The sequence below is a fragment of the Pelobates fuscus genome, chromosome 3 (genome assembly GCF_036172605.1).
Source record: "Pelobates fuscus isolate aPelFus1 chromosome 3, aPelFus1.pri, whole genome shotgun sequence".
NCBI lineage: Eukaryota > Metazoa > Chordata > Amphibia > Anura > Pelobatidae > Pelobates > Pelobates fuscus.
The window spans coordinates 246,299,768-246,322,292 of NC_086319.1; the positions used below are offsets into that span (position 1 = coordinate 246,299,768).

Here is a 22,525-nt window from a genome sequence, read left to right on the forward strand (position 1 = left end):
ACAGGGTTTCCTGTCATAATATGCATTTAACAAATCAAATGTGAATGTCAAATGCAAATAATAGGTGTATTAAACACATTAAATACATTTTACATTTAACTTTGAGCATATTAGGCAACATTCATCATTGATAAACAACTGGAGTAAAATATATGTGAAAAATGCTAAATTTCAAATAGTGTAATATGTAATCCTGGATCAATTCATTCATGTAAATAGTATGCCATTATTTCCAATGTGGCTTCCTCTTTATGTTCAGGTTAGCTATGCGGTGGAGCTTTCTCATAAGTCAGTACCATTTGTCTACCTCAATCATATGGCTGTTCTGACCACACTGTAAGTGTCCATTTTCCTCCCCGAACCCGATAGGCACAGTCATGTGACTGGATTGAAATAGAATGTATTCTAATTACTGAAGAACCCATCATCATACTAGTGGTATTTTTCTGATTCATTAAAAAAAAAATATCTGGAATTTGCACACAAATGTGATGTTTGAAACAAGATTCCTGGCTGTGCTCATCTACATGTCAAGCTGGGAACTCTGGGATATTTGTGGAAACATAATTAACATACAACATGATAAATAGATTTACGGTGCCAATGAAGCACTTCTCAAAATACAACTTCATATATGCAGATGATTCATAACAGTAATTCTATGTGCTCTGTGGGGAGTTTAATCGTGCTAGCTAGATACATATGTATATATATCTTAAATCAAGATATATATGGGCACTCATGTGCAGTTAAATTTTATTCCATTTTACAAACAAGCAAAGTCGACGTTTTGGACCTCCGTCGGTCCTTTGTCACACAATCTCATACACATTTACACATTTTTTTCACTTGCAGACAATTATACAAAAGAGGACGTTTTAAGAATTTAGCTTACCAATTACTCTTCCAGGTGTGCCGAACATGAGGATCATGGATATTGTGCTTGTCCGCTTGCTCGTCCAGAAAATCAAACATGTACTTTATCGCAAGAGGAAGTGCGCTGCCACGATGCGCTGTGCTAAATATAGTCTCAAAGAGGTCATCTACAAATTTCTGCAGTGTGCCCTATACCAAAAAGAGAAAGGGGAATGTGAAATGAAAATGTTATTGACCAAGTTGGTATCAATAATTATGGTCTTACAGAGGTTAATAACCTGTAAAATGCATTCTAGAAAAAGTATTGCTAAATAAATATAATATTTTATATTATATTTATATATAGCAACTATATTTTTTTCTAGTACCTTTCAACTCTGACAGACATACAATAAATATACAAAAACATTTAACCAGAAACGGTGCCTCAAGTGTGATAGTTAAAGTGCTAATTTTTAAGTATTTCCCTGAGACATTTTTTTTTAATAGTGGACATATTATACAATAATATGTTCATATTATATTGTAATATTTGTTACACACCCATATCTCTTGCAACCTCTTTGGTCAGAATATAGACATTATTTACTCCACTACATCAATAAGCATCAAGGGGAAAGAAATGTGTAGTTGTAATGGTCCTAATGGATGGAAAAGTATTTTGACAGCAATCTGTCAATTTGTAATGGGTTGAACACATGTGCATCCATTATGACCTTTAAAAAGGGTAATATTGCTTTATATTTATTTGTTTATGCTTTTCTAAACCAACGGTACGTTGACAGGTCACGGCATGTAAGAAAAACTTTTCATTGAGTTAATTTAATTTCAATTAATAGCTGAAAAAAAAATATAATATAGCAATGGTGGCATGGCCTTCACATTCTATCAAGTGCTGCATATTCTATCAAGTGCTGCATATTGCTATAAAGAAAACTCATACAAAGCAAAATGCAGCACATCTGGTATACATATCATTTAAAACATTTCTGACAGTAATAAAGTGCAAGTGAATCGATTCATTAAATTAAGTTATCAACAAAACACAGCAAAGTGCAGACTGTTGAATAATTTAAGCATCATGTAACACATATAAAAGCTACATGTCTGCCTTCCATTTTGTATTTGCTTAAACTGTGAATACAAGGAATAACCTTGCCATTAGCCATACTGTCCTTGACCTCTCTTCTGCTTTTGACATTTTGACCATGTCTTTCTTCTTCAGACTCTCCACAACCTTAGCCTCCATGACACTGTACTCATACTATCTTTCTCAAATCACATTTACTGGACCATTTTAAATGGATTTCAAATGTAAGGCCAAATTCTCTGAACTGGAAGCATAGTTGACATTAAATAGTTTTCCAGTCTGGCTACTTTGGTCTTAAATTTGAAACTTACTATGAATTCATTTTGAATCCTCAGCAATTCTCACTTTACTTAATACCACTTTAAATGTCTCTTCCTTCCAACAACCAGTCTCAGGTGGAGTTTCCTAAGGGTCAGTTCTTGGCATCTTTTTGTTTTCTATCCACTGGATCTCTTGGCAACTTTATAAGCTCGTTTGGATTTAAGTATCTCCTACATGGTGCCAACACTCAGATTTATCTTTCATTCCCTGATCTCTCCCCTGCCCTCATAAAATATGTAACTTTCTCTAACTGGATGTCTTCCCATTATCTAAAATCAATCTTTTTTAAAACTGAACTTCTAAAAATGCCATTCTAAAAATTTGTCAGAACAGTTTTGGACCTGGTGAAATATTATTTAACCTATGTAAAAATGCTTTATTGTTCAGAAAGTAATCCAAAATCTAGAGGAAAAAAAAAGAGCAAGAATACTTACTTTTGTGAGCTTTTACTCAATTATAAAATTCTAAAGAAGTCCCATAGTCATTGAGACAAAATATTTTACCAGCCCCAAGTGTTCATCTCTAACCTTTCTCTGTTTCTCTAACTGAGGTTATATTGTGGTTGAATTAAGGAACACTAAGAGTTCCTTTGATGGGACTAAATATCTAATAAATTCAGAGATCATGTTCCCACTTGCTCATTTAGTATTCTCACAACAGTGTTCTGAGAAGTCTGTAAACAAATTTTAGAATGTATTACTAGAGTTTTCAATTAGAACCTTTACTCTTCCCATTACTGTTTAACAGAATAGACTATAAATGTAAAAGCTTGTATGTACGCTACTAAATTGTGAAAAAAACAACAACATTGTTTGTGAGCGAATATTTAAAGTGTAACTATCATTTGACTATATTTACATCCTAATAGCTACAACAGTAAGTTAGCAATAAATTGTAGTTTTATTAAAGAATGGATTCTTTATATAAAGTAGTGTCCATGTGTGTAAAAACACCAATAATTTCAACAAAATTGATATAAAAAAATAATAATCCAAGCAGGAGACACCTCTGGGATTTTCCAAAAATAGAAACTTTTCATTTGCGTGAAATGTAGGCAAAATTAGAGTGGTTTTGCCGATACTCTCACCCATGCGTGGTGGTTGTCGGTAGTTAAGAATGAATTAGTATTAACATGGTGGACTTCTTATGTACCAGATCAAATTCAGTCAGTGATTGTCATAGCACCACACTTATATGTAATGAGTGAAAAGTTAATAAATGGGAGAATGGGAGTCAGAGTGAGTCTCCCCACACTCTGTGCTGTGGGACACTGGTTAACATAATTTAGTAGGGGGCAGGTGGGGAGTCTTATGAGTGCTAAAAAGATGCCTAAACTGGATCAGCAAACTATGCTAATCAGTCCCTCCATATCATATAATATAAACATATACCGATTGCAAAAGCAACACAAAATCTATTGACATACTTGCAGATAAAGGTGTATATGTATGCAAGTATTAATGTATGTATATATTATATTTTAGTATATAGTGAGGTTTTTTTTTGTTTTTGTTTTTCTAATTATTCTAATTCTAAATATATATGAATTTCTAAATTGGAAAAAAACTAAAAAAAAATAACTAATCTGAGAAAAATATGTCATCAATCTGTTCTATGAAGATGAAAAATAAATATTTTTGGGTATAGTACAGAAATGAATTTAATCAAATCTGGATTTTGACAACACCTGCTTGTGTTATGCAAGCCACATAAATATGAATATTCCAGCTTCCAAACACCTGCACATTGTGAATCCTTTTTGCATAACATTCAGCAAACAGCATGCATAAATGTAATATTTTAATACATGAGGGGACATAGATTGTGCAAAGACATTTCATTTATCTGCAGTTTTGTGGTTGTAATTCTATCAATAATCACATTGTCCCAATAATCATAAGCCACACTTTAAGTCCACTTACTTTCTCCTTTGTTTTAGCATTGGTCACCTGACAGAAAGAAAATGATGTGATATTGGTCTAGTCAGCCTATATCTATCGAGCAGAGGAAATGCTAGCCCGTGTTCCTCCTGCTGTACTACTGTGTTAACGTGAGCTATAAGAGTTAGCCCAGAGCTCTTATTCTATCAACGCCATGCTGGCTGGACAAAATTTACATTGATAATGTAATAGTGTTGGTTGCACAAAATGAATATGACTGAAGAGGGATGCTATGAGAGCTCTGATCTTTCAAACCACTTTTAAATTCTTCAACATAAACCTGAACGATCATGCCAAAAGGCTTTAGGCAACATAACAGCAACAAAAACAATGTTCTTAAGACATATACTTAAAAACATGCATATGGACTCCAGGAACACACTATCAATATAGAGATGCCATAACTAAGTAATGTGCAAGCTATATATACTTCGTTTTGACACCACTACATTAAGGGTGTGTTCCTGGAGTCAGTATGCAAGTTTGTAGTTATTAACAACAGTTTTTTTTTGTTTTTTTTTTATATAATTCTTTGTTTTTCCTGTGCTGGATAATACCAAAGAGGAGCCAGTATACAGTGCCTATACTACAATGAGCTTACAAGTCTAGTTAGAATAAATGTATACATACTGTATGTCTGCACAATTATTTTTAAAGACAAATTAAGTTAACCCCTTAAGGACCAAACTTCTGGAATAAAAGGGAACCATGACATGTCACACATGTGATGTGACACTATAGTCACCTGAACAACTTTAGCTTAATGAAGCAGTTTTGGTGTATAGAACATGACCTAGCAGCCTCACTGCTCAATCCTCTGCCATTTAGGAGTTAAATCCCTTTGTTTATGAACCCTAGTCACACCCAGGGGCGGACTGAGAACCCTCGGGGCCCCCGGGCAAAATAAATCAAGGGCCCCCTTACAGGCCCCACCCATACTCCGCAGCAAGCGCCACCCATGTCCCGCCTCCATGCACCGCCTCCAGCCACACCCTACACAATCTTTAGACACAAGGAACAAAAGTGCAATAATCCCTTCAAGGCCCCAGTAGAGATTACAATTGAGGGCTAATGGGCCATGGAGGGGGGGAGCATTCTAGCAGAGGCTATCTCAGTGTCCTTTAGAGGGTGTGTTAGAAAGAATTTCCTCCAGGTTCCATTAGAGATTACAATGGAGTCTAATGGGGCCTGGAGGGGGGTCTCTCCAACACTCTGGTTCCTATTCACAATATAGCAACACAACATAGCTCGCTGATACCTAGGCCAAGTTGGCTCCTCTTACCTTAATTACTGTTGCTGGCTGGCAGTCTGTGGGCTTGCTGGAAGGCTGTGGGCTTACTGGCTGCGGCTGGCAGGCTGTGGGCTTGCTGGCAGGCTGTGGGCTTGCTGGTAACTGCCAGCAGGCTGTGGGCTTGCTGGCTGCGGCTGGCAGGCTGTTGGCTACTGCCGGCAGGCTGTTGGCTTGCTGGCTGCGACTGGCAGGCTGTTGGCTTGCTGGCTGCGGCTGGCAGGCTGTGGCTTGCTGGTTGGCAGGCTGTGGGCTTGCTGGCTGTAAGCCTAACTGGTGGCCTGTGGGCTGGCTGGCCGGCCTATGGGCTGGCTGGCTGGCTGGCCGGCCTGTGGGCTGGCTGGCTTGCTGGCTACTGGGGCACTTGTAGATTATTTAAAGAAATAATCCATGCACAATAACCACTACTGCTCTGTGTAGTCGTTATGGTGCCAGGAGGGCCGGGCCCCCCTTTCAGAGTAAGTAGTCAAACTGTTTAAGAACAGTTTGACAACTTACCTGGGGTCTGCTGGGATATGAGGCTGTAGTAGGGTATAGGAGCAGTGGTGCAATGTGTAAGGGGTGCAATGTGTGTGAAAGGTTCAGTGTGTGTGAGGGGGTGTAGTGTGTGAATGTGTAGGGTGTGTGGGGCAATGTGTGTATGAGGGGGCTGTGTATGTGTGTGGCAATGTTAATATGGGGGGCTGTGTGTGTATGGGTGGGCAGTGTATGTGTGTGTGTGTGTGAGGCAATGTGTGTAAATGTGTATGGTGTGTGTATGGGGGGCAGTGTGTGAATGTGTATGGTGTGTGGGGGCAGTGTGTTTATGGGGCTAGAGTTCACTCTCACCACTGTGACCACCATGAATCCCTGGTGGTCACAGTGTTGAGAGTGAACTCTAGCCCGTAGCTCCAGGGCTAGAGTTTACTCTCGTAAGAGCCGTAACGTTGCCGTGGTAACCGCGGCAACGATCTGTGCTCGCGCAAGAAGGACCCAGAGGAGCTGAAGACTGAGCTCCCGGGTCCTCTCTTCCTCCCTCCCCTGCAGGCTGCCCGCATGGTGCCTGCGGACAGGGGAGGGGGCAGTTGCCCTCCTCTTACTCCCCCCTCACTCTCTTCTTACCCCCCTTCTTACTCCCCCCTCTTCTTATTCCCCCTCCCCTTCTTCTTACTCCCACCTCTTCTTACTCCCCTACCCCTCTTCTTACCCCCCTCCCCCCTCTTCTTACTCCCCCCTTCCTCTTTTTACTCCCCCTTCCTCTTTTTACTCCCCCTCTTCTTACTCCCCCCTCCCTCTTCTTACTCCCCCCTTCCTCTCTTCTTACCCCCCTCCCTCCTCTTCTTGCCCCCTTCCCCTCTCTTCTTACTCTTCCCTCCCCCTCCCTCTTCTCACCCCCCCTCCCTCTTTCTTCTCACCCCCCTCCTCCCTCTTTCTTCTCACCCCCCTCCTCCCTCCCTCTTCTCACCCCCCTCCTCCCTCCCTCTTTCTTATCACCCCTCCTCCCTCCCTCTTCTCACCCCCCTCCTACCTCCCTCTTCTCACCCCCCTCCTCCCTCCCTCTTTCTTCTCACCCCTCCTCCCTCCCTCTTCTCACCCCCCTCCTCCCTCCCTCTTCTCACCCCCCTCCTCCCTCCCTCTTTCTTCTCATCCTCCCTCTTTCTTCTCATCCCCCCCTCTTCTCATCCCCCCTCCCTCTTCTCATCCCCCCTCCCTCTTCTCATCCCCCTCCCTCTTCTCATCCCCCCCTCCCTCTTCTCATCCCCCCCTCCCTCTTCTCATCCCCCCTCCCTCTTTCTTCTCATGCCCCCCCTCCCTCTTTCTTCTCATCCCCCCCTCCCTCCTTCTTCTCATCCCCCCTCCCTCTTTCTTCTCATCCCCCCTCCCTCTTTCTTCTCATGCCCCCCCTCCCTCTTTCTTCTCATGCCCCCCCTCCCTCTTTCTTCTCATGCCCCCCCTCCCTCTTTCTTCTCATGCCCCCCTCCCTCTTTCTTCTCATGCCCCCCCTCCCTCTTTCTTCTCATCTCCCCCCCCCTCCTTCTTCTCACCTCCCCTCCCCGTAGCGTGGCCGAGCTGCTGTGCGGTCCGCGGTGCCCGGCCGGAGTGATAGGAAGGTGCACACTCAGTGTGCACCTTCCTGTCAGTCCGGCCGGGTACAGGAAACAGAAACTCCTGTTCCGCGCGGAACAGGAGTTTCTGTTTCCTGTACCCGGCCGGACTGACAGGAAGGTGCACACTGAGTGTGCACCTTCCTATCACTCCGGCCGGGCACCGCGGACCGCACAGCAGCTCGGCCATGCTACGGGGAGGGGAGTTGAGAAGCTGCAGCCGCCTGAGGCTCTTAAGAGAGCTCAGGCGGCTGCAGCATTTAAAGGGGCGGCCGGGCCCCCTGATGGCGGGCCCCCCTCCCGGCCGGGCCCTCGGACCATGTCCGAAGTGCCCGACCGGTCAGTCCGCCCCTGGTCACACCTCCCTGCATGTGACTTGCACAGCCTTCCATAAACACTTCCTGTAAAGAGAGCCCTATTTAGGCTTTCTTTATTGCAAGTTCTGTTTAATTAATATTTTCTTATCCCCTGCTATGTTAATAGCTTGCTAGACCCTGCAAGAGCCTCCTGTATGTGATCAAAGTTCAATTTAGAGATTGAGATACAATTATTTAAGGTAAATTACATCTGTTTGAAAGTGAAAACAGTTTTTCTTTTCATGCAGGCTCTGTCAATCATAGCCAGGGGAGGTGTGGCTAGGGCTGCATAAACAGAAACAAAGTGATTTAACTCCTAAATGACAGTGAATTGAGCAGTGAAATTGAAGGGGAATGATCTCTACACTAAAACTGCTTTATTTAGCTAAAGTAATTTAGGTGACTATAGTGTTTCTTTAAGGAACACAGTGAAAATTGGGTAAAACATTATGGCATTGAATACACAGGCTGTGTGCCTAACGTTGAACTCAGGAGGGTAGATTGTGATAAGTGATGTTAGTACAACACTGAAATAAGTTAGTTAAATCTCCTAGGAAGCCCCTAGGTTAATAAGAATATAAAAAATGTACCATGCTAAAGCTTTCAGAAATTGTGTAGTGTTAGCCCATAAGGAGTGGCAATAGTACATGGTATTCCCCTATTGGGTTCTGGTGAAGGGGAGAATGTGAGTGGCTATAAACCTTTCAGCCCCCTGTACATGAGTCCGACTCATCCCACGCCTACCACAGGTAAAGCACAGTCCCAGGACAGGATGGAATACCACAGGGCCTCGAGCCCAGGTATAAGCTGATGGTTACTCGCGATGGACATGGTCAGGGTCCACTGCCGTTTCTAAGGCTCATATTATGACCCATTCATGGGCCTCAACAGGTGCACCTTCGGCACTCCAGTAGTCCCAGTAGTGGTTCAAAGCGGTTTCCTTCTGCGAGCCACCTTCCGGTGGAGAGTTGGGAACTTCCCACCTCGCAGCCATTTTGGGGCCTTGATCTTTGCCGGGGCCGCGGATATCTGCTGTTGGTTTCGGATAGGTTGTGGAGGTGAGTAGTTAGACAACTGCTTTTGGGCAGTGTGATGTCTCCTCTTTGCCAAGTTCAGCCAGAAGTTTGTAAAACCTCTGTCCAGCCTGACCATGATATCTGGCTGGACTTCCTTGATGTCGGGGTATCGTGTGGCGTCCGCCATGCTTGAAGAGTCGCTAGGTGTCCCCGCAGCTTCAGTGGCCTCCCCTCCTGTTTTCAGTAGGTCAGGATAGTCTCCCAGGGGTGGACTGGGTTCACCCCCGCCAGTCCAGAGGGGTGGTAACAAGGTGCCTGCACAGCGGTTGAAGCCATTGGGCAACTCTGAACTGGGAGATCGGCCGCCCACTTTAGGCCGCATGATCCAGATTAAGTTGTAAATAAGCTGCTTTAGAGACTTTGTATGCAGTAGTGGCCCACTACTGGGCAGAGATACATGTAAGTCACTGGGTGAGTTTCAAATCAGGATTTTGAAACTATAAACTTCTTGAATTGCTAATAATGGAGAGGAGCTCATGCTAGACATGTCTCTCCACCATGGCAGTCAGGCCCCGCCCACATTAACAACAGTTTTTATTGCTGTTGTTTTTTTGTATATATCATCTGTTTACCCTGTCTGATATTTACAGGGATATATGTCCACTTTGAGGTGCTTTGGGGAATACGGTAATGCTAAAAATGGAACCACAAAACATTCCTTTAATATTTTGGTACAACACATGTGTGAATATCGCTTTTAATAACATGTGTTTTTCTCGGTGGGACATGTAGATGATCTATTAATGCTGCATACCACACTGAACACTGCTGTGATATGGTCTAGTTGATCTGATTCAATGTTTTTAACAGCCTTAAGGGGAAAATAAAGTCAGGAATTCATTGAGCAAATAAAGTCATTTCATTCAATGCTGAAACAGAACCTTTTTTTCCTTGCCCAACAAACCCCCTTATCTCATAGATATGTTGTATTTTTGTCAATGCTCAGTTTTATTTATTTTACTTTTTCAGCATAAGCCTGCCTTCTTGGCTATGCCACCTTTTTGCTATCTGTGTTCCTGAGAGTCCCAGCGCCGAGGGAGCCCAGCGCTGGAAAAAAGGTAAGGGATAAACCCCTTCCTCCCCCTTCAGCGCCACGGGTATGTTTTCCTGGCACTATAGTGGTCCTTTAATTTGGGGTTATAATTTTAATGTATTCCTAACATCTTTAGTAGAATATCTGTAGAATGAAAATTGAGAGAGTGTGAAATCCAGTTTGTTTTATGGGTAACATAGTTTGTGGCTTGCCAAAAGAAAAAGAAAAATCTATATAGTTTTTCTTACGCTTGTAGTAGGGAAAATGTATTGCTCTCCTTCATTAGCAAAGCAGACAAACTCCTCATGTACCAACAAAAGATTTTATGCACTAGTAAATGACAAGATTATAAGGATTTATGCATAGTTGTTATAATAGAGTGATGTGCCATAGAAATGTGAAACTTTAATGCAACTTATAAATGCAATATATGAGCATTACTTTACTAAATGAACACATTATGGATTTGATGGGTCTTTTGCAGTTTGGGAATTCATTATAAATCTCTGGCTTACAGAAATATTCATGTTTCTATCTCTACTTAATTTAAAATTATAATAAAAGGTACATTTTCCTTCTGCATCAACAGGGCTAAACACAGTTAAGGCTATCCCTGTTGCTCATGCAATAGGTCTGAGTTATTGAGTTAGTGATCATACTAACGATGAAATACGATGTCCCAGGACCAGTGTCCCAGAATCTAGTGATAATACTGGCACTCAATTAATTTGAACATAATATATGTTATAAAAAGTTGACGTCTCTACATATCTTATATTCCCCAAAACTGAAAAACCAACTAATATAACTTTTGTTAATTATATATGTGTAAGGTTATATATGTGTGTTGCACAAAAGAAAAGTCAGTTACAAAAATAGGAGTCGCCAATGTGGCAAAAGCACAATAATGTCTAAAATTTAACAAATGTATTATTTGACTGGTTGGTTAGCTGTTTAGTTGTAAAATTAATATTTTCAAACCAATAACTAAATCTAAAAAAAAAAAGTTTAGGCTGCTACCCCCAAAGCAGCATATTATCTGAACCCTATTAAAAAAAAAAGATGCTGATATAATAATGTTAAGGTATGTGGCTGATGTCATACACAGTTTCTGGCATTTAAGAAATAAAAAATAAATAGTAGAAAGTTATAGAGTTGTTAGACAATCATTCTCCTAGAAGAGATTATTGCTGCAAAAGAGAAGAGCAGCTTTATTTGATGCATTTTATTTTCCAGTCTGCCTCTACTATATCTGTTGTTTTATTTGAAGTTCTGCCATTTTCAATTACTATTTTTGTTTCTACTGTAATTACTGCCATATTGTGCATCACTTTGAAAGTTTTACTTACATCTGCTACATTTTATGAGAAATATTGAAATATTGGAAGAAGAATTCCCTAAACTAGGCTTTCTGCCACTCAAAAGGTTACACATAAACACACACAAAAGGTGAACAATATGTGATGAGAAGAAGAGATAAAATAGGGAGCCAAAGTGAGCAGTGCATACACAGAAAATGGCTAATTTAGGGCTGGTATATGCTGGGATAATGTGAAGACAGTGAGAATGAGTTGAGATAAAGGGAAGGAAAATTGAAATGAATGTCGTTTCTTTGGGAGCTGTAGACAGGACCTATCTGATCAAGAGAAAACTCTGGATAAAGGTAGTAAGTATATAAACAGGATGGCTCATGTGTAAGTTATTTTTTTATAATTCCAACTTTTTGACATCTGGATCTGCCATTTAGACAAATATTATACACTTTCACAAACAACTGTGTGTTTTTTGACTCAAATAAAATAAGGTTGACCCCATCATGGCAGACTATTCTTATAATACACTTAGCTTAACTCACTCAGTCAACTGTGCCATCAACTTGCTATCTGAAGCCTACTTCTACATACACTTTTTACCCCTCAAGACCTTACACATTATTTCAATAATCATCCATATAGAATATTGATCAATTTCTACTCTATTCATCTAGCCCAGCGGATCCCAACTTGTGGTATGAATCAGTTTCTGTAATGGCAGAACTACTGCCAATGCAGCTGCACCAAGGCCCCGCAGGCTGAGTGGGCCCATTGAGTGCCCCATAGACTTAGGGCCATTCAATGGACATGTGTTATTTGGGGCCCTGTTGTGCACTGCAGCGCTTTAACAGCACTTTAATATTGCAGTGCTGGGAGGAAGTGAGAGACTATCACTTTCTCTCAGCTTCCACAGACCAAGCCGCACAGGAAGGAGAGGAAGAGACAGAGTGGAGGGATGGACGGACGGAGCCTCCTAACTCCAAACAGCCCCAGCCAGCAGAAACTGGAGAGAGGCTAAAGTTTTGACCTGTTTTGTGCCTTTCTGTGTCTCTGTATCTTTGTGTGTCAGCGTCTGTATCTATGTATCTGTATGTGTGTCAGTGTGTTTGTATCTCTATGCCTGTGTATCTGTGTATGTGTCAGTGTTTGTATATGTGTATCTGTATGTATCCCAGTGTGTGTGTATCTGTGTCTCTGTTTATATCTGTGCCATTGTTTGTATCTGTGCATCTGCATGTGTAGCAGTGTTTGTATCCGTGTGTCTGTGTATCTGTATGTATGTCAGCGTTTGTATCTGTGTATCTGCATGCATGCCAGTGTGCATCAGTGACTCTGTGTAACTGTATGTGTGTCAGTGTTTGTATATGTATCTGTATGGGTGGTACTGTTTGTACCTGTGTGCCTGTGTATCTTCATGTGTGGAAGTGTTTGTATCTGTGTGTCTGTATCCTCATGTGTGGCATTGTTTATGTCTGTATCTCTCTCTCTATATATATATATATATATTGTCTTTGATCCTGTGAGTGCAACTTTAATAAAATTGTCAATTGCATTTCAACATCTACACTATGTTTCTGTCTCTCTCATGAGGAAAAGATGAAATAAGAAGGTCATATTCGATAAAGCCTCTCTACGTGCCTACTACGAATAGCACCTTTGTGAGTGTTATAATTGATTTATATAATTCTGGTGATATACAATATTACACTTTTAACATATTTGCTTCCCTTTTACAATTTTATTTTTTTAGATTGTATATTTGTTTGCTATTTTTGAAAATAAGAGGGATCTTCTTACAATCTATCAACAACATTTAAGGGTAAATTATTTTTATTATTTAATTACCCACATTACTGTGGATTCTATAATGGTTTATAGTGATTTTTATCAGATAAGCAGAGAAGCCTGGGGCAGAGGAGAAGCGAGAAGATCCTACGGCAGGGGAGCAGCAGGTAGAGTCTGGGGCAGAGGAGAAGCAGGGGATACCAGGGCAGAAAAAAATGGGAGATTGGGCAGAGAAAACCATAAAAACTTGAAATAATAGCAACTATATTAATTACAAACATTTTGCTAATATAAGGGGTGCAATTTATGGAAATGAGCTGCCAAGGGCTACACAAAATGGTTGGAAACCACTCAACTATCACTAACATGGCCTATCACAAATGTTAAACTCAAATGTTAAACTCTTTGAACCAAATACTCAGAACTTTTTTGTTATAATTCAGTAGATCCCAACCCAGTCCAAGAACAACCTGTCTACTTTAGTAGTATAATGATAAAGAAAAGGGACATTCTAGGGTCCTTGGTGACTGGATTGAGTAAAAGTACTGAAGATAAATTATTGTTTTTTTTTTTTTGTTTTTGTTTTTGTGTACTATAGCAGCCACTCACTCAAAAAAATATACTGCTAGCTGTCCTTATGAACTGATTATCCAGAGCAGCATTCACAAAGGAAACCCTTAGGTTTAGTAGGGATGATCAATTCTGTTGAAAACATGGATTGTTTGTAGTCTAGTCCTTAAGGGCTGATGTGAGAAGTGCTGCTTTAGACTTTATAAGCAAAGCCTATTTCTCTTAAACTCTTAATTAACACCGCATTATGTAAAACATTGTATAGAACTGCAGAATATGTTCATTCATTAACATTAAAGAAGTAATAACCACACTTACTTTGGTAGCAAGAAGTCTTGTTAGGTAGATCTCAGACACCATTTTGCTTCCTCTATCCCCTTCTTTTTGGTCTCCATGTTCATGGTTTTTAACTAAATGCCATACTTTAAGACCAGTCTCAAGATCTGGTGTTATCATAGGAGTATGAGAACGAAGACTGTCTGGACTTCCAGTGTATTTGATCATATTTTCTGAAACATACCAGTAGCTTAGGTTAGTAGAGGTCAACGAGTATAAAATAGAAACAAAATGAGTATATGATAATCAGGTCACATTGTCATAAGAAAGCATACTCATTGCCAAAAAAATTACAAAAAAAAACCATAAAATAAATATTGGTTAGCAGAAGCAATTGTAAAATCTTTAAAGGAAGTTACATAGCTGGTCGTGCCTAGAGATGCCAAAGTTGCAGTCCTTTTTGCATCTGATGGTGACCATAGACGGCATTTTCGCAGTTACTCCCTTGGGAATATAAGCAAATAATATCTAAGGATGTCAAATAATTGATGTTTAGGCTTATCTTCCATAACTAAACCATCCAGTCCAGTGTTTAGAGGATGACATTTCATCCTTGCAATGTGCCATTCCACCATTACTAGACTCTCAGTGTGGTCTTTCAAAGCTAAGTGTAATAGGTCACAGCTCTCACGAGTAGCAGAAGAAAGGTCACTGATATTCACAGCTACTAGTAGTCAATCTTTGTTACATAAGTCAATATTATATTACAGATTGTTTTCTCCCTGCCACCCCCAATGTAACTTTTACAAGGTCACCATTTGATTTAGGATTTCTGCTTGAGTGGATGTTCTTCCATTCTTAGAATCAATATCAAAACCAGAATCGTACAATCAATTGCCATTGTGTTTCACAGAGACAAGACATATCCCTCATTTACACATTTGTTTATGATAGTTAGAACATAATGGATTCTATGCTTGAAACTATCTATTCTAGCTATTCCCACTGGGAATAAAAGCTGTCTGAATGAAATGATTAACTGAAAGGCAAGTAAAAGCAACGTGTATTGGATGCAATTATGGTTCAATTGGTGTATATTGCTTCTTTCTTAATCAATCCTCAGGACAAAGCAGCACAACAAAGTACTAGTTTGTAGATCAGAACAGGTTGCATCTGCATTCTAATTATTGTCAGTCAATGAAGCGATGTGCATGAAGAAGGGGGGTAGTATTACAGCAGGAGGTGTGCAATTATGGTAATTGTGGAGCAGGTCGGAACATAAAACGAGAACAAAAATTATACGCGTCTCAAAGACATACCATAAAGAGATACAGGGGGCTAGATGAAGACTTTGGCCATAATTTATAAAACCATCATTTTATTAATATTTAACTTTGCAGCATAGGCATTTTAGGACATACAATCAAAAAGTCTGACAGACCCATTAGAGGTAAGTCGTAAACAAAAAAACAAATGTAACAGATGCTATTGCCTCTACTGGTTTGTCATACTGTGCAAAGCTCTGTTTTATAGATTGTGAAAAACTAATGACATATTTTTATGGTATACAGTTACAGTGAAAACCAGTAGATTACAAACGCTAGATAGGCAAAGTGGTAAAATGTTAAATTACTCTGCACCACCCTAGGATCGGTTCACATTAAAGGTTATTCAGCTACATCAGTGACCGCAGTGCCTGTCTCTGGACATAATAGATGATAGATATACAGAAACACAGAAAATTACATTGAGCTACATGTGTATGGGTTACGCAAAAACATATTCACACACACATGCACATAAACACACACAAAAAAAGCAATGCCAGTAAAAAGACTCACAGCAGTGTAAAGAAAAATATCCAACTGTGTATGCTTATAGAAACAACTGTAACATATTATAACTGTGAGCCTATAGCAAATATCATGAATTATGTATCAGCACAAACTACATAGTACTATTACTACCACATAAAATAAATCTGATTGTGAGTATAGAGCGGATTTTAACACCAGATAATGTACTTTGTAATGTAAATTATGTTACTTTTGTATAAACAATAAAAATCATACTTCACACTTATAATTTGTACTTTAAAATGAGAGTTTAGCCCAAACATTGTCTGTGAAGATGAGCTAGCAATACCACTGAATGAAAGATATTGCCTTTAGCAATGGAATTAGAAAGACCACCGTCTTTACATGGATACTCAATTGAAGACACAGAGCATGTTACCTTTTCGAACTTTAAAATATTAGTATGCGTGTACCCATTACTGTTTTGGACCTATGATAAAGCACACAAGGCATGAAACTAAGATTTTTAGTAGATTTCAAAAGCAAACTTTTGTCTGTTTGTCTGGTTTATTGTGCTTTGTCCACTGCTAAAATAAACTTGCCATTTTTGCATATTTCTTTGTATATGCTTATTCTGATTTCATTTTATGAATTAAACTCAAATCATGATTGCCACAGCTATTCAATAAGGTGTAGAGGAAGGGAATTCAAAGATAATTTCTACATTTGCAAAATGTAAACCATTTTAAAGTCAAACCTAAGTCACGCTGAATTTCTGAAACTTGAGGATTTTACAAATAACTCTGCATAACCAATGTATTTGCTTAACATAGGCCACTATTCTAATTCTGTTTATTATATGTGTATTATTTAATTACTTAATTGCTTTGCTCACTCTGATAAACCCAATCACACCCTTTGGTTTGGGTTTAATTTTTATTTAAAAAGTAATTTTACGAGTGTTTCAGTGTGTTATATATACACAATATGTATACTGTGTTATATAGAGGCAATATACAGTTAAACGGATACTGTAGGCGCTATAACCATCTCATCCAGCCATTGCAACCATCTCACTGAATTGGATATAGAATCAGGAGTCCTCTGGTATTTGCCCATTATTCAGGGTTAAACCATTATCAAGCAGTTTAACTAAACTAAATTAGTGTTCCTGGACTCCCACAGCCAGATTCACGTTTAGCATTAAAGGGATACTATAGTCACCAGAACTACAGCTTAATGTAGTTGTTCTGGTGAGTATAATAGCTCCCTTCAGGCATTTCCATGTAAACACAGTCTTTTAAGAGAAAGGGCAGTGTTTACATTGCTCCTAGGGACACCTCCAAGTGGCCACTCCTTAGATGGCCACTGGAAGGGCTTCCTGGCTCAGGGCTGCACAGTAAGCAGCCCTGCCATTCAGCATCCCCACGCTCTGCATGGAGACGCTGAATTTTCCTCATAGAGATGAATTGATTCAATGCATCTCTATGAGGAGGTCCTGATTGGCCAAAATGGCATTTGGCCCCGCCCCGTGCCGATTTTAGCCAATCCAATGCTTTCCCATAGGGAAAAATCAGCAATTTCAATGATGTCACAAAGGAGGCGTAGCCTGCGCCGGCGGAGCGGGAAATAAGGTGAGTTTTATACTTTTATAGGAGAGTTAAGGGGGGGCAAGCCACCTAAATGGTGGGTTTAGCACTATTGGGTCAGGAATACATGTTTGTGTTCCTGACTCTATAGTGATCCTTTAAAACATTAAAAATGGTTTAACATGAAATGGAAGGATGGCACCAGGGAACTCCAGACACCATAAACACTTTAATGATAAGAAGCAGTTACAGTACCTACAGTGCTCCTTTGCAAGTAAAGATAAAGAAAATGGTTTTAAGTACAGAATTTTAATTATGAACGCTGGCATGCAACACAGGCTTATCAATAGATCAACGTATCTAAAATATCTTCTAAAATTACCAAGTTCAATAAAACATTATGGACTGTATAGAAATATTGTTTGTCTTTATTATTACAAGACATGCAGAATTTTTTCTACTTTACTAAGGACCGTAACTTCCCCATTCGGCTTAATATAAAACAGCCGTTATCCACGCTCATTGCACCATGCAAACTTATACAAAGAAAACACCATCAGTAAGCAGCATGTAGCATAATCATGCATGGAAATTACCAGTTAGAAACCATTGTTTACAATTTATTTTGTGAAATTACAGAATGCTGCTCCTTTAATGTCAATTTGCTCAGAACTTCAACAGCAATAATTCATATGCTGAACCGTAATGGCATATGAAAAGCAGCCATAAAATAATATTACAAATGCATTGAGCCAAGTAGTAAAGTCACAAGATGTGAGCCTTACTTTAGAATTGATGTTCATACAAACAAACAATCTCAGTACAGATTGTTATGTGGAAGTCAGGATGAACTCAAACCAAATTTCTTATTCAGTATCAAGCAAAAAAACTTTACAGCAGTTTCCTGCCATCATTTAACAGTTATAAAGATATATGTGAACTACATAACCACTGAACCAGGGGTGCCCAACAGGTAGATCCCCAGATGTTTTAAAACTACAGCTTCCATGATGCTTTGTCATTCTAAAGGCATACAAAGCATCATGGGTCATGTATAGTGCAACGTTTCAAAACTGTGATATCTCAGCCACTTCCTGGATTCTGCAGATTTTTAATATATAATTTACAAAGCCTCTGAAATTAAATATTCAAAATGTATATTTTAATTTAGTTACCTTGCTTTTTTTTTTATAATGTTTTGTGTTCATTTGGCATGTGCTGCAATTACTAAATTAAATAATAATATTAAATAATTACATACTTTTACCTGTCTCAATATGGTGTGACTCTCCTCCATTTTCTTAGTTAACATATTTCCTGGGATGAATTTGTACATAAATGTGAAATATTCAGCTTGGGATACTTTTTTAAAATAATTATTTCATCTGTATGTTTCTCTTGTGAATCAGACCTTTTTTAACTTTAATGCTAGCTAGATCATAAATAATAAAAATAGTATTTTTTATTGTAATATACTAGTCATCCATTTGTACTTGTATGCTGACAGCACCGGGATCTGGATCATAAATTCTGCCAGGTTCTGGTGTCTGTTTTTAATTATTTCAATAAATATTCCCTCTACTCAGAACTTCAATTTTTGAGAAAACCAGTACACTAAGATAAAGAGATTCATTACACCCAAGACGCACTGTATTCAATTTATAAAAAATTATAATAAAATTTCACTCCTCAAGCAATTCAAGATGTACAGTGACTGTATGCATATTATGAGTTAAGTTAAATTTGCACAAAGCATTAATACACCTTAAATTATACCTTGCAAAACAGAAATCTTAAATTAGACTGGATCAACAAACTGGGAATGCCACTGAAAGATCTGTGAAGATTGTCTCAATTAATTCCCCAAATGTCTTATAAATGTCTATAATCCTGTAGTTGGAGCCTTTTGTCATTGTAGCAAGTGCTACATACACCAGTTGGATAGCTCTCAGTCCCAGGGATGGTTCTGTCAATTGCAGGATCTCTTATAACTACCTAGTATTAGTTTGGGAACCAAATATTCAGACATAGAATTGACTCCATGATATATTCTTCAAATGAAATATAGTTATAGCTAAAATCTCTAAAACACCCTCGTTAAACACTAAATACGTCATAATGTAGAACGTCTCCATTACACTGGGTATTAACTGCTACTAGAATAAGCCACTAATTGTGGGCAGTTGCCTGGGGTCTTAAGACAGACATATTCCTGTACCAAAAATGGGGATTAACTTGAAGTGTCATAGTCCTATCCCACATCGTAGAACTACTGGTCTGATTCACAAAATACACAGCATATTTGTAAAGCACCTTTACAGGTTAATAATGCACTTAATGTACATTATTCTACCATAATTGCAGTATCGAAGTACACCTAATGTAGTGAGGTCATTACACACACACACACAAAAAAAAATTGAATATGACTATCGATGATGCTTACAGCAATGCTTGGCTGAATAAAATTAATATAGCTAATTATGCTCCTGTAAAGTTTAACCATGTTTAATGATGTATTTTATATGGTTATTAGCACACAGCAGCATTACTGATGATTCTTACATTGTCTTAAAGAGCACTGTTAATGCTTTCTGAGCTTCATTATAATTACTGGGTAAGTGCCGTATTCATTTCGACACTGACTGCTGTATACAGAAATCAATGATTGTATCTCATCCTCCAACTTTTCCCCCAACTTGGCAATAACAAGGAACGTAGGGGAAAAATATCTTTGAAAAGGTCACAGTGTCTTTCATTAATTGCAGCAACACTTCAGAAATTAATATTAATGAGTCGTCTTGGCTCGTTCGCGTCAGTGGATGGAGCTCCCCAGGAGATTAAGTGGCTTCAGTATTTTCTGTTATCTGCAGTGGGTAGCTACCAATATACGGAATCTCAGTCAAAAAAATACTATATTTCTCTTCCCTGACAAAAGATAACAATGCCCCTCCATTTATATATTAGTAACCTGTGTCAGTGCATATAACTGGCACATCTCCAGTTCTAACTAATGTAAGTTACTGTATATTGTATTTATAATGTAAACATGAATGAATAAATAATAAAAATGATCGGAGCTATATCTAAATATATAAAAATGGCTTCTTCTTTACACTGTTCTCACCTTCCTGTTCTTCACACTCTCATATACTGTAAGAATATAAACTGGCTCATAACGCTGCACCTTTTATTAAAGGAAGGATTTACAGATGATATTCTTTTAAAGGCTCCATTAGCAGATTCGGTGGTGCTAAGGAAATCTCTTGAAGGCAAAGTTAAAAGCATTGCAGAAATAAGAAGTGGTCTAACTTTAAACACAGCCTAGATGAGCACGAGGATGCTGATACGTAAAAACATAATGCATATATCTCAATGACTGCAAATGTTTTAAGATGAAAATAATAATGAAAGTCCTTCGTGATCATTGCTTCACAGCATGCTCATGGTTTACAATATACATATCAAAATTACATCTCTGATTTATCAAAAATCACACCACCATTTACACATTCCTCTTGCATTTGTTATTTTCATCTGGTGTTTTTAAGAAGGACATTGTAATACGTTTCTGTTCCTATAGATCATGTGTATATGTTTAGTCTGTATCTTGGATGTTCATTGCCTACCATGATATAAATTCATAACTATTTATATATATTTCAAATGTCAGCTTGGATTTTAATGAGCAATCCCTTGAAGAAAATGGCAGGTGAGCTAGGGCCTTGTAGGTAAAATGAATCCATTGTAACATTTAGCAATAGCCTTTCGTAAGGAATATGTTGTAGTTTTATATTGTATAATTATTGTAGTAAATGTACATTCCTCTTTGTTTACTTGTTTTTATAATTATATTAAATATACATTTACAATTACACTGTTTTGTGTATTTTCTATCCACATATTCGGTCATAATATCACAAACTATAAAAAAATTGTTACTTTTTGCTTAATTATAATATATTAATTAAAAGATTAATGTTCATATTTAAGTCACGGCCACAACACCACTGCTTTATAATATTGCTGCACAATGTTGTGTACTTATGGGGTTGTATAAGGAACAAAATGGATGTCATGTTATGATACCATTTTGGAAATTAACTAAGATTATGTCAAATATCTGCATTAAACCCTATTTAAATTATGCTTAGTGAAACAAAAAGCTTTGTCTGTACCTGAAAGGTCCAGATTATTAAATAAGGTTATGGATTTTTGCTAGGTCTTGGTTTAAAATTAAATTGCAAAGTATGTAAAAGAATATATACTTAGTCCTGCTCTATCAATCTGGCCAAAGAAAACATTATCTATATTAATTTAAATTGAACGAATGTATACTTCAGCAGCGGGCAGCAAATTCACAGCATGCTGAACAGGAGTATCTGAGCTCATGTACTTCAGAAGAAATTGAAAAGCAAAATTGCTTGATGTCAAATTACACCACATGCAAGCATTGTAATGTACAGCAGATCTCAGCCGCTGCTAATGCAAACAAAATGGCTGCAGGCTCACCAAGCAAGCTTGGTTATCAGCAGTCTAACTAAATATAATGCAAATGTGAACATTTATTGTAATTTAATATTCAAATTCAGCAATTATCATTTTAGAAAACATATTATTCAGTGCTATATTTCCGTAACTGATGAGGAACAGAAAAATAGGACGACGGGAAAGTTAAACATACGCCTGTCTGTTGTGGAGAGGTTGCCCTGGTGACCAGACTTGAGAAAGCAATGCACTGACCAGCACAGCGTTCTCTCACATTCAACAGCTGTCTCTACAGATATACGTACACTTTAGGGGCTCTGTAGGTTTAGGAGCTCTCATACTGCATGCTAAGCATGCGGCCAAACACCTATACATTTTTCTGAGAACCACTCAATTATGGCTCCTACACCTGACAGACACACTGAAGTATAAACTAAGGACCACAGATACACTCACCCACTCAAAGGTTGGTCCTGGATACTGGTAAAATGTAGACCTATACCACATATATGTTACAGAAACACCTATACTCAGTGAAAAAAGCACATAGGGGGAAGTAATTTAACTAATTACCCCTGTACACTGGTGGTTTGTAGATCAAGGACTCCTCTTAATCCTCAATACAAGATGCAAATACCAAAAGC

At 38.7% G+C, this 22,525-nt stretch overlaps 1 protein-coding gene across 1 annotated transcript in view; it reads right to left on the reverse strand.

Moving 5' to 3' along the window:
- The window catches only part of PLXNA4 (plexin A4), a 673,785-nt gene that overhangs the window by 25,367 nt on the left and 625,893 nt on the right, over window positions 1–22,525 (reverse strand). Inside the window, exons 28-29 of the mRNA XM_063448298.1 lie at window positions 14,051–14,241; window positions 896–1,065 (exon numbers count right to left, since the gene is read on the reverse strand). Of these exons, the coding sequence (XP_063304368.1) occupies window positions 896–1,065; window positions 14,051–14,241 (361 nt within the window). The remainder of the gene's footprint in view (window positions 1–895; window positions 1,066–14,050; window positions 14,242–22,525) is intronic.